Source organism: Dunckerocampus dactyliophorus, chromosome 10 (assembly GCF_027744805.1).
Source record: "Dunckerocampus dactyliophorus isolate RoL2022-P2 chromosome 10, RoL_Ddac_1.1, whole genome shotgun sequence".
In the NCBI taxonomy this organism is placed as follows: domain Eukaryota; kingdom Metazoa; phylum Chordata; class Actinopteri; order Syngnathiformes; family Syngnathidae; genus Dunckerocampus; species Dunckerocampus dactyliophorus.
In genome coordinates this window covers 24,198,696-24,212,177 of record NC_072828.1, presented here as the reverse complement: position 1 = coordinate 24,212,177, position 13,482 = coordinate 24,198,696, and the positions used below count along the sequence as shown (strand labels likewise).

Here is a 13,482-nt window from a genome sequence, read left to right as displayed (position 1 = left end):
ACGTCACTTCCTTTCCGCCTCTCTTTTAGGTCCCATGGGGAACACATCAATAGTAACACGCATGAGCAGAAATCTTATTTTCTCTTATTTTGTCTACTACATTGGATAATACGGGTGTTATGGTGACTATGGTGTGTCATTTCATGTCTAGAGGGCTCTAATAATGTTAAAACCCGTATTTAGAAAGTCATAAACAGGTTTTCTATGCTCTAACTACAAAAACATTTATAAATAAGGAATCCTACTTCACTTATTGGGTCTGGAACCAATTAACCACGACAAAGGAAGGATTACTTTACTCTATATCTAAATATTCCTTATGATATGAAGTACCTTGTTTTGCTATGTTTATTTTCCAGTATTTCATTAAAACAATCCTTATCTATATGTGCTGGATGTCCTGTGGCATCAAGGAGATGAGAAAAGAAAAGAGTTTCACCTCCTGGTAGAGAGTCATTGAAGACTCCCTCCACAGACTCGCAGCTGCTCCCGTCACCTCCGCAGATCCGACAGCGGTCCTCTCGAACATCCGAGCCGAGAATGCGATCACAGCCAACGTGCTGCGACAAGAAAAGGAAAGAATGAGCTGCAAGGTCGCACTCAGGGGTCACGGGTGAAGGGGCACAGTCAGTGAGTCGAGAGGTGTCAGAGGCCGGACTGAGGAATTACCTCTAATGTCTTCCAGACCCCTTTTCCAAAACACTGAGAGATCAGATGACACGTCCAGATGTGTTTTCTGATCCTGGGCAGACATAATGCTCTCAGATTGCTAAAGTCATAAGTGTCGACATCAATATGCTTCATGATGAGCAAAACAGGTGGTTTTCCTCAAGCTCCTCGATAGTAACCTAAACTGCTCTTGGCCTTTATTCGTCTAAGTGACACTTGCTTATCGTCGAGCGGGGCTTAAGTTTATCACTCATTTCATATTGATTAGATCACACTTAAACGCCAGTCTCAAAATTAAAAACACAGCTATCTGGTAGCATCGTAATGAGGGAACTGCAACCTTTTCGACATGTAAAATATGTTCCAACTGGCAGAAGGCATAATTGCATGCAGTCGATGCTTCTCAGATATCACTGAGATTTTACAATTCAATCAATATCCTACCTGAGCATATCATTTTTAAAAAACATCTGGACGGCGCAATCAGTTACATGAAAGCTCCAAGCCTTCTGACAGGACAGCATACATACCGTAAAAGCGGTAAGTGGAAAGAAGTTACTTGCAAAATTTGGAAACCCATTATACAGTGGACGCTCCTCGGACTGGCTGCATGACTAAAGCCGAACCGAAATGTACTTGTGCCATTCACCAGAGACATAAGGATAACGTGTAGGGGTGTCACAAGACGTCGTGTCACGAGATCTCGCGAGATTAAAACGTGACGTGATTTCTCGCTTAGAAAAAAAAATGTCTCGTGGGCGCCAGGCGTGAGACGATGACAAATTAATTAATCGATCGCACAATAAATGATATTTAACTGGATCATTTTGCCGACCTTAATATATTGCCATGCGCATGTGTGTCGGTTTTGCCCCTCTCTTGCCTCCAAACAGGTAGGAAGAGGGGTTCACTCTGTGCATTCAGCCCCTTGGCATGTTTGTTCCACAGAACAACGGCATGAACGGAGTGAGCCCTTTTGCCAGTTATACTGTCTCTTGTCTCGGTGGGTAGCTAGCATACACACAGAGTGCAGAAGAGTGTAACGTAGTAGAAATTATATTAGTAGATTCCAATACACTGTCATATATTTTTTATAAGGGCTGCACGGTGGCCTAGTGGTTAGCATGTTGGCCACACAAGATGTGGGTTTGAATCTCCGTTTGGGCATCTTTGTGTGGAGATTGCATGTTCTGGGTTTTCTCCGGGTAAGGTGTCGTCAGACATTCCTCCCAAATTCCAAAAATATGCATGTTAGGTTAAATGGCGACTCTAATTGTCCACAGGTATGAAGGTGTGAATGGTTGTTTGTCTATAAGTGCCCTGCGATTGGCTGGCGACCAGTCCAGGGTGTACCCCGCCTCTCGCCCTCAGTCAGCTGCGATAGGCTCCAGCACAGCCCCGCGACCCTAATGAGGAAAAGGGGCATAAAGATGGAGGGATATTTAAAAAAAAAAAAATTTCATTGTGCTTTTCTTAAAAGTAATGTTAAAATCTTGTCTCGTTTTGCTCTTGTAGACCCGATCTCGTGTATCACCTCGTCTCATAAACCGATTGTCTCGTGACACCCCTAATAATGGGTGGTAATAAAGGAATTTTTAACCTACAGCAGTTTGTTTACATTGTTTTCCTTCATTGGTGCATATTTAGGGGCCTGCTTGTGAAGAAAGAGCAGTCACTCATAGCTCAACCACCTACTGAAGCAAGACATCTTCCCATGTTATCACAAAATATCCACGCTGGTTGCTAGCATGCTAGCTGTGAGCATGCTAGCTCTTAGCATTGATAGCATTCCCATTTTAAAAAGTTTCAAGGGCAAAGCCACACAGGTTGGTTGGCTAGAGGTTCGAGATAGGTAGCAGGTCCAGTCAAAATCTCCGTGGGAATTTTATTTAGATGTTCTGTTTTCATATGATATTTTGTACTTAGAATCCAGGTTAATGCTGTGACTGTCAAATGTCGCCTTCAACTGGGCCTTACAGAGCCATCAATCGTGTTGCCTTTTTTCCTTAAAAGTTACAGTATGTCATGTTTAACCGGATCATCTGTTCCAGGGTGATTTTCCTTTCCTCTACTTCTGTTTCTGCTACAGTCAGAATGTTGTTGCAAAGGAGATGAATATGTCTCCGTGGTGCGTGCATAAAATACATGAGCCTTGAGACGATGAGATTGAAGAAGGGACAAAGAGAAAACAAGGGATTAGAAATGCAGAACGTGACAAAGAGCACAGCAGTGCAGACTCACACACGGCTGAGCTACAAGGTCACTGAGTACGGGGGGGAAAACAGAGAAGAGGGGGAGGAGGAGGTTGGAGAGAACAAGGATGCACATAAACAAACTCCTCTTGTTGGACGAGCGCAGGGACTGCAGCCGGTTAACCTTAGACACACTCGGCTAAAAATTTGTGTGACCAAAGGGCCAAAAAGTGACTTGCTCTGACCAACATAGGCACTAACAGATACAGAAACAGATAGTATGATGCCCTTGTACAAGACACTGTAGTACCCAGATTGCTCCAGGAATTGGAAAGCCGCCCACTGCTCCACACTAACATCAATAGGAGGAGACTGGGAGTGAAATTTGAGGATGAACCTAAAATGCACTATTACTAAGGATGCTCCGATCAGGGTTTTATGCTGCTGATTCTGATACCGATCATCCAGGACTGAAATCGGCCGATACCGATGACATGGATTAATGATACATTTTTCAATTTGTTTAATAATGAGTGCTATTGGCCAGGGGTGCCGTATAAAGGGGAAAAGTCAGGATAATTCCAAAGTCCCTTAACTGCCAGGGGACCCAAAAAATAGGCAATTAAGAATAAAATTAGTAATTAATAAAAGGGGGGGGAACGTGTTTTTTTTTTTCCCATGGGACCCAGAATTCCCGGATGCACCACTGCTACTGGCTATATGCTATGAAAAAAGGAACCATAAAATCACCTTCATTTAGACAAAAACATGTTCGACTTACTTTTTGAAGAGAACATATATCACTGGTGAAACCTCCAGACGATGACACGCCTCCTTTAAGGTGACTTTGAATGTGAGAGTACACTGGTGGAACTCCCATGTACGTGAGAGAGCACTCAGCGAACTCTGTGTCTTCCACTGCTGAGAAAGGCTGGTCATCTCGTCGTCCGATGAATTCAATTATTTTTCGGGTTATTAGCTTAGCCTTGTGACTGTCACACACATACATGCCGTGTTAAAGCCTTTTAATGTGCTACCCCCGCAAGATAGTTTCCGTGGCATGTGTTGGCAGTTAATTTCCACACGGCAGACGTGATCGTTATTGTTTTGAAGGAAAGTGGGAGGACGGCACTGGCAGAGACATTAGTTAGGGCAAGACACTCCGCGGCATGAAAGGATCTCTGCAGGGTGCAATATTGCTAGCCACAGGTGATTGGCTTTTGTGATCAGCTTGAAAGCCATTTATTGGCATATGCCGATCACGTAATTTTTTGCGGAAATCGGCCGGTACTGATCAGTAGCCGATGGATCGGAGCACCCCTAACTACAACTTTTTACAGGTGAACTTAATTGGACCTTCTCTGAACATTTGAATGTCCAAACTGCAAAATTCCCCTTTTTTTTTTTTTTTTTTTTACTTTTTTCTTTAAATGTTCACAGAAAAGCACACAAGAGTAATGGTTCACCTCCTGTTCTTGCTCTCTGTACTTCCCTGCCTTCTCCTGGGTGTGTTCTCTCTTTTGCAGGAGCCCTTTCTCCGGTTGGAGGCGGGACTACTGGGCGCACCTGCCCCTGATGAGCTCCAATCCCACTTAAGGTGATGGACTGCACCTGGGAGATGCTGGATTATTTATCCTGGTTTGTGTAGCATGCATGGACAGCTGTATTCTGGCTCCTTGGACTTTAACCGCTTTGTTGCACTAAACGTGTTTAACTTCTCTTCTCCTCCTGAGGGCTAAACGTTTCCCAGCGTCTTCACCAAGCCTTGTTGTCCATGGTGCTTTTTCTGTTGCCTTATCCACGTGCCATCGCCTTTTGTTGTTCATTTAAGACTGTATTAAAAGACTCACTTAGCTGCTCACCTGCCTCTGCATCTGGGGTCCAGCGCCGACCCTCACGTAACAACAAGTCTGCTTTTCTGTGACTCTTTCGGCCTCTCTGCTGCAACCCGTTAATAACTAAGCTCAGTGGCCACTTCCCTCTAAGAACATCCCGTCTGAAGCTTCGCAATAGCAAGGCAGTCAGGTGTCGTCTTGATCTCGTGAAGTCAAAATGTGACCAGCATGACGAAGAGGACCGTCTGAATACCAATTCTAATTGAACCAAGAACTGTATTGGTCCACTCATGATTCAGTTAGAGAACAGCAAGTTGTGCAAAAAGTACTGAAACATTGAACATTTGAACATGTGCATTCAAACATTTAGAGGTCAAATGAAGATCATCTGCAAAGGTTATTGTGCATTTTAGGTTCCTCCTGAAATTGAACCCAAAACCCAAATATTTGTATACCCAACTTTTTGTAAGTAGTGTATGTCCAAGCAAGAAGAGGTACGTACTGTGCAAAAGTGTTCAGGCACCATTAAGTTTGTTGCTATAGAGACTAAATCTACATGCAGTACTTCCCATTTTCTTCATTAGAATAACTTAAATAGTTGTTTGTGTTTTTCCCATGTTACTAGTACTGCACCAGGTCCTGAAACAAGTAGTGGTCTAAGACTTTTGCATATAATTGTACAAGGAAAAAGAGACACTGTAGCGCCAGTAACCTAACTATTATGTCAGTCCCAAAAAAGAAATCTGATGCCAAATGTCACTGTCAAATAAACTGCAGTTAAATGTTTTTATTTCATTGCAAACCAAGACATAAATAGACCACTAATAAAAGAAAGCCGCCTTTCCTGCCAGAGGTTGTATTTTTAAGTTAAGCAGCTGTTGATGCGGATCGTCAGCTGTGGCAGCTTTCCAAGGTCAGCAGACAGTTAAGTGTGGATCCTCTCTTCTGCTAAATACACACTGTCTGCTCGCGCCTAGTAGCTGTCAATCATAGCGAGAGCTCACCTTACATTCGCCGTTTACACACACATCCAGAGAGTCGTCTCGGCATGGCGTGCCATCCACTACTGCTGGTGCACGCTCCGTGTAGAAGTTGTATCCCTCTGCCAGGCAGTTCAGAGAACAGGTCTTCACCCCACCTACACACCAACACACACAGATTTTTAATGCTATTATCGTACAGTGGTGTTGCAGCACAGGCAAACCCACACACACACAAAAAAAATCACAGCTGACATGAAAATGAAAAAACTGCTCATTTCTCTTTTTGGCCATGTCACACATTTCCCCAGCCTCTTGTTGCTAGGCAGAATTCCTGGAGGGCCCCATAATTTAACTGTGCCGCATAGGCCAATGAAAAAAATGGTGTCGAGGAAGTTAGATAAATCGCTAAGGAGACTATAGTAGAACCTCCAAAGTCAAACACAATTCAAGGTGGACCTCTGATTTGTTCGTATTTTTAAACTTTTTCCCATAACACGTAATGAAAATGTAATTAATCAGTTTCAAAAGTACAGTATTACCTGTCCAGACAACATATAGCTTGGATAGAGACGTGTGTACATTAAGACCCTTTTCCCGTTCTATGGTCATCATCACACTTTTTATCTGACGTCTTGCGAAATATGCTAAGGTCACACATGATGATGGTTCGACCCATGTTTTTGTGGTACTTTTGAGGCAACTTCGAATTGTACAACTTATAACCGACTTATTAGGTGGAGGAAATGCACGATATAGACACACTCGTTCACGGAAAGGCACACGCATGATCCATGAACTAAAACACTTTCGCACACAGCATTTAAATACTAGTTTGGAGCCAATCAGTAGGGTAGAAGTTTTATTTTGTGCAGCTCACCCGCAGTTCCTCCATGAGAGTGGCTGTTGACATCCGTCTGTGCTGGGTTTGGTTGTGCTGGCAGTGTTAAACATATACAGTATGTACTGGCAGGCCTTAGAAATAATAAGTGGTCAGAGCATGGAAAACTGCAATTCCCACAGTGCCTAGCTTTGGCAGGGCAATTTCGCAGCTTGCAGCTTGCAGCTGTGCGTGTCGTCGTACTTGCAGGCCATCCCATGTTGTCCGAGGGTTAAGTGTGAAGGATAATTGTTCTTAAAAAGAGCCCTCTCAGTGACGGCCTTATTTAATGAGCTGTCCTTGGCTGTCTGGGCTGACAGGAAACGGCTGTTTCTCATGTGAGAAGTAGTGATTGCATAATAGCAAACTAAACACTGGGGCAGGAGGAGGTTCAGGAAGAGGAGCAACGAAGAAAAAGTGTCAGACAAATGAAAGCCTGAGAAGACAGTTAGGCATGACAACGACAGCGCAGTATGACCTGACCTGAACACACTGCTCCGATTTGAACAGCTGTGAGAGATTTGCATTGTAGAATCAGATGTCTGAAGCTGCAATTGCTTTGCTACTTATCTTTGTGAGTCATTATGTTAGCAGAGGCCAAGATTAAAGGCACTTATGTTGTTGAAACTATTTATCTGTCACATCCAGTGTAGAGGAGCATTGTGGGATACGGGACTCTCTGCAGGCTGCATCTGCGGGTACTTTGGTACTTTGGTGTTTATGTCTTTGAACAGATGCATAGACATGCATGGACACACACACAAACACGGTCCTCCTGACTATTATCTTCTGACTACCTCAATACAGGACAGCGGTACAGTGGTAAGGTCAGACAAAAATCCAGCTTATCCGAGGTCGGGCAGAGGCGGGGAAAGCAGCCTAAGCAGAGAAACCCAGACTTCCCTCTCCCCGGCTACTTCGTCCAGCTCCTCCCAGCGGATCCCAAGGTGTTCCCAGGCCAGTTGAGAGACAGCCTCTCCAATGTGTCCTGGGTCTTGCCCGAGGCCTCCTACTCCTACCTGTTGGACCCAGGGAGGCGTCTGGGAGACGTACTGACCAGATGCCCAAAACACCTCATCTGGCTCCTCTCAATGCGGAGGAACAGTGGTTCTATGCGGAGTTTCTCCTGGATGGCAGCGCTTCTCACCTTATATCTAAGGAAGAACCCAGCCACTCTGCGGAGGAAACTCATTTTGGCCGCTTGTATCCACGATCTTGTACTTTCAGTCACTACACAAAGCTCATGACCAAAGGTGAGGTTAGGAACGTAGAGCGACCGGTATATTGAGAGCTTTGCCTTTTGCCTCAGCTCCCTCTTCACCACAAAAGGTCGATGCGGAGTCCGCATCACTGCTGACGCCTCAGCAATCCGCCTGTCAATCTCGCGTCAGACAAAAAAACGAAATGTACAAAAACCATAGGAAATAATGTAAATCCAATTAATCCAGACACCCAAAAATATTAATAAACATGCATCCACTTATTGTTGATGTGGACTTCCTGTACATCCTGGCGATATTGAATTCAGCTTCTTTATCAATTTGTGAAATTAAAGACAATACAAGTTGAACTCATATTGCTTAGTAGGAATAAATGATGATTGAATGGATGTTTTAATGAATGGAAATATTGTTGAGAACAAAACAACCTTTGAGGACAAAGATTATCCACTGCTGTGTATTTAGAGGTCACAGGTATTGTAGTAAAAGTAAGTGCACTTAAACGTCGCACGCTCACTCACCTCCTCTGTACGGCTTCCATGTGTAGAACTTCCCTCGAAATGGAACACTGTCAAAGTTCGAACACTGGATCTCCCGGAAGTCCTGTGAGCCGACAGGGCACTCCTGCAAAAGATATGTAAACATAGTCCATGTTCTAGACCAGGGGTCATCAACCCGTCAATCGCGAGCTGCTGTTCGATCTTTGAGACTTTGCTGGTCGATTGAGAGCATATTGGGAAAAAAAATATATTATTACATCAGTGCCCACCCCTCCCGGAGAGCGACCAACAGGCACGCATTCTGACCACTGAACACGACCGTACACCTCGCTCCCGCCAGGAGCCCAGTCCCCAAAACCCAACTGGAAATATCAGCGCACGTACACCGGATCGCCTGTGGCAAATAAACACAAGTCCACAACTATGTGACACACAACTTAACCTACCCACTGCACTGTCTGGGAAGTAAAAAAGGAGGGACGTTCACATACCCTGTAATAGTCAATGTTTTATTGTTCATAGTTGATATTGTACTGTACTGTATATCACACATCCTTTATTCGTGTATATTATGTATATTGTTATTTAATGTGGTTTGATGGTTAAAGTGCTTCTGGAAAAAAAAGGGACACAAGCACATATAGCAGATTGTATGACACTTTTACAGTTAAAATATGACAAATACTTCCAGGTGGACTGTTAGAATTATTAGCTTGAACTAGTGCGCGTGTATCAAATATATAGTCTGGCCCCCCGGCCAATTTTGTTAACTCAATACGGCCCGCGAGTGAAAACCTTTGCCCACCCCTGTTCTAGACCATACATGTGGACTGCATGAGTGATACAGCCAATGGGAAAGCAGACAAAACTCACATCAATATTGCAGGATCTGTAGCGCTTTCTCTCCCCAAGGCAGTACTTTCCACCAATGGTTGGCCTTCAAGTCAAACACACACAATCGGGCCAGTCAGACACATCTGAGTACAATTTAACAGATTCTAAACCTTCAACACAATGCTGGCTTCTCAACTCGGTGCTGCTTGTCTTCATCAAAATATTTTCAAGCTCACTGTCAATCAAAGGCCACAGACAGCCTGTGTTACATGGCTGTATTAAACTGTCAAAAATACGGAGCCAATACACTACTCCTTCCCTCTTTCATGGCTGTAAGAAGTCATATAGCCATCCCTATGAAGTAGATACTCACAAGGAAAGTGTGGGAAGAGTTATGAAAAATAACCTCACCCTAATAGATTCGCATAACAATCACAGAAAAAGACAATAAAAATAGGTAACACAGGTAAAATGAACATGAGCAGTGTGACAAAAAGTCAGTGTCTTTGTCAAAGCAAGTCAGGAGAAGCGTGACAATCTAGAAAGACTTTCAGTGATCTTCTTTGGGCTTCTCTGAATGAAAAATGTTGTCCATTCTGATCAAATTGCAGCTATTTGGAATCCAGGCTAGTCTGCCATTGTTTATAATTTGTGACATGAAATCCCAAAGCTAACAAGCCCATTCAGATAGCTGGTGAATATTCAGATTCACACACTCATTTGAGATGAGGGAATCTTCTTACGACACTGCAAAACTCACACTGAGCTACGGGTAGATGACAAAGTACCTTGGGCTGTCGCAATATCTGATCGAGGAGGAGACACCACCTCCACAAGTCCTGCTACACTCTTCCCAGGGCGACCATGGTCCCCAGCCTCCATCGACGCCCTCTGGACGCGTCCCATATGCCACACAGACTCTCTTGTAGCACCACTGTAGCACATAAGACACACATGATGTAAGAGACAGAGCACATGGCAGAGCACATATGGAGTATAGACATTAAATTCATGATACAGTCGTCCCTCGCTCGATCGCGCTTCGAACATCGCTCCCTCACTCTATCGCATTTTTTAAAAAATTCTTTAAAAATGGCCGCTGTTTCATTGGTGACTGCCGCCTATTATTCGTTTGCGAGCATAAAAATGATGTAAATGAAGTAAAATACAAATACAGTTTAAGGCAATAAAAGACGTTGATTAACGAAAGGCTTTTATTATTTTATAATTATTTATGTCATAACAGACACAATAATAACATACCAATAATAATAATAATTAGGGATGTCCCACATTTTCTGGCTTCCGATTCGATCCGATTTTTTTTATATCGTCTTGCCGATCCGATCCTTTTTTAAAAATTATTAATCTTGTGTTACAAACAGGAATTTGTGGAATTGAATATGGTTATGAAAATAGTTCTTTAAAGCATTGCAAATAATGCAACCAATGTATTAATGAATTGACTGTTTTATCGCACAGCATGACCAACAATATTGTTTGGCTTTTGTAACAAACCTCTGTGAGTCATGTCCCTAATCCAATAAAAGATCCAATAAAAGTCCATCCAATAAAAAATAAAATTGGAAAAAATGGGTGTGCAAAATATTAATTGACAGTCCCTAGTATAAACAACTAGCAGCTGGAGTGGCACTTCCCGTGCGAGCTCCCCGCACCATGACACAGCAGTCCGGGCACAGTGAAAGGGAACTACCGCTGTAGCTATGGAGCCGAATATCCAACGTGAAACTAACTTCACTATGGTACACGGCGGACATGTCAGCATTCTTCTTCTTGCGTGTGGCGGGAGTCGAGTGGCAACCAGCTTTGAAGCGCATTACTGAACCTATCATATTGGAGTGTGGCCCAGAGTTACGAACGTTATACGGCGACCGGATCGGCCCGATCTTGTGGCAGAATCGCATCGGGACATCCCTAATAATAATAATCATCATCATCATCATCATAATAACACGGGGCTACTGTTGTGGCCGGTACTCCAGCTAAAACTCTACTGCCCAACTCTGAACCCCCAATGTTACTTCCTGTCCACACGTCCGGAAAACATTTTTTGAAACACACACAAGCATGAATCTTATATATGCTTGAAATGACTTATTTTTTCTTATTATATCTACTATATTGGGTAATATAAGCGTAAAGGTGACTATAGGGGTGTTATTTCATGTCTAGAGGACTCTAATAATGGTAAAAATTGTCTTTAGAAGGTCATAAACAGGTTTTCTATGCTCTAACTACAAAAATATTCTATTTATTAATATTGAATCCTACTTGGCGGAAATTCACTCATCGCGGTCGTGTCTGGAACCAATTAACCGCGGTAAACGAGGGACGACTGTATTTGAGTTTAACCTCTCACAGTTTAGCAGACATCTTTAGTATATCAATTACCCCTTTCTCAATCGTGTTGGTCTGACAGATCGTTCCCTCCGCTGCCGGTATGCTGCTGGTGATGCATCGGTTGCTCTTGCTCATACACCAAAGCTCACTGCAGACCTCCTGTCAAAAGTCAAATAGTTAGAACAACTACTGCAAGATGAATACTGTATGGTATGGTGTGGCTTATTTGTTTCTGACGTGCTTAAAGTTATATGATATCAAAGAACATCAAGTTTACACTGGCACAGGTCAACATGTCTCAAATGGAGTAGAAAAGAAGAGCTTATTTAATACTACCCCGAATCCATGTCTGTTACTGACATGTCTGTCATACCGTATAATATGTTTACACTTGATAATAATAATAATGACAATAATAATAATTCATTGTATATGTTCTGTCCTGCTCATTTCAGGGCCTTTTAAATGTATGCTGGAACCCAGTGGGGCACTACAGTACGTTTCTTTTAATAAAATACTTCATAAATAGATTGTGTAGAGGGTAAATTTGCCTTCTTCTCCTCTTGGCCGAAGCTCTCGGATTTGACAGCCTCCTCCCCCGACCATGCCTACTCTGCTGTGACTGATCAGGGATCAAGAGTCAGCTCCAAAACCAAAAGTGTCCCGATAACGCACTGATGGAATTACATACAGTACATCTCTGGTATCTTCATTAAATATTTTAACCACACATTTTAACCTGAATCAGCTCCATTTTTTTTTTTTGCACAAGAAGGTTCATCTCAAGATGATGTGGTCCATATCACTTACTGTACATCAGCCATTTGTGAGGCTGGAAACAAGAGTATGCAGAAGTATACTCACTGCATATTTACATTGTCGAGATCTGACTCCATACTGGAAGCGGCACTGTTCGTCTGCGTCATAGGCCTGACCCGGGGCTGTGGTGGGGTACACAAACTCCTGCTTGGGAGGGACGTTGTTCAGACAGGAGCCCATACCTGAGCTGGAATACAACAAAAATGAAACACGGTGGTAGAACTATCAGGTATTGCAACAGTAGAAGTGTAGTTTTCTGGACGTAAAGTGTTTAACAGACATTAGTGAGTTTGTCCACATTTTTGTGGTGTTATTGATATCTGAGAGGCTGACTCACTCCAGAAAGCTGGTGATGTAATCCCTGCTACAGGCCGACCAGATGAACGGGTTCGTCTTCATGGTGATGTGGTCAGCCATCAGCTTGGCCGTCTCCTGGGTACGTGGTCCACACGTGTTCCCAATACCGTCATGGTTCATTCCAAACCTTAAGTTTGTGACAACAACAATGATAAAGTTAATTCCCCCTTATTTTAAAAAGAGTGGCTTTTATACATGATGCGTTTTTAGCGTGTTAAGTAACAGCTGATTACGTCAGATTGCTCCTTGCTTATGATCGTTAAGTCCTTCTGGAGTTACAACAAGCAAGCAGTGTGGATTACGTCGACAGCTAGTCGGGGCAACCCAGCAGCCTGCAGAGGAGGGGAGCCTTGTACTACCGCTAGCCACTTCAGAGTGAGATGGAGGCGGCCCCACAACCGACATAAGCGCGCCTTTAATATTTAAACTCTATGCTGCTAAAACGACATTTTCCTACTTATAATATTACGAGTTTATTCAGCAACTGACAGGCTTCCAGCACACGAATGCTTAATACACCGACAACTCAAGAAGCACGCACCTGAGCGAAATAGAAGAGGAACTAAAATAGTAGCAGGTGAGATTAAGGAAAAGTAAAGCACACAGACACAGAAAAGGGCAACGCAGGAAGAACTACAAAATAAGGGCATGGAAACGGGAACTAAGGGATAAAAAGAGAACATAAATGAACTGTCACGCAGGCACACACACAGGCTGTGACAACACCTTTAAAAAAAAATGTCTCTTTTCTTTAATATTTCAACTTTATGCAACTAAAATGACATGGTTCTTCCTCATAATGTTACAATGTTATTCTCTTAAACGTACGACTTTT

At 43.1% G+C, this 13,482-nt stretch overlaps 1 protein-coding gene across 2 annotated transcripts in view; it reads right to left on the bottom strand.

Moving 5' to 3' along the window:
* Positions 1–13,482, bottom strand: part of adamts10 (ADAM metallopeptidase with thrombospondin type 1 motif, 10) — a 58,784-nt gene that overhangs the window by 18,978 nt on the left and 26,324 nt on the right. For both annotated transcript variants that reach the window (XM_054789371.1, XM_054789373.1), the window contains exons 11-18: positions 12,628–12,774; positions 12,336–12,477; positions 11,523–11,630; positions 9,899–10,044; positions 9,150–9,213; positions 8,298–8,400; positions 5,701–5,834; positions 440–560 (exon numbers count right to left, since the gene is read on the bottom strand). In XM_054789371.1, coding sequence (XP_054645346.1) covers positions 440–560; positions 5,701–5,834; positions 8,298–8,400; positions 9,150–9,213; positions 9,899–10,044; positions 11,523–11,630; positions 12,336–12,477; positions 12,628–12,774 — 965 coding nt within the window. The remainder of the gene's footprint in view (positions 1–439; positions 561–5,700; positions 5,835–8,297; positions 8,401–9,149; positions 9,214–9,898; positions 10,045–11,522; positions 11,631–12,335; positions 12,478–12,627; positions 12,775–13,482) is intronic.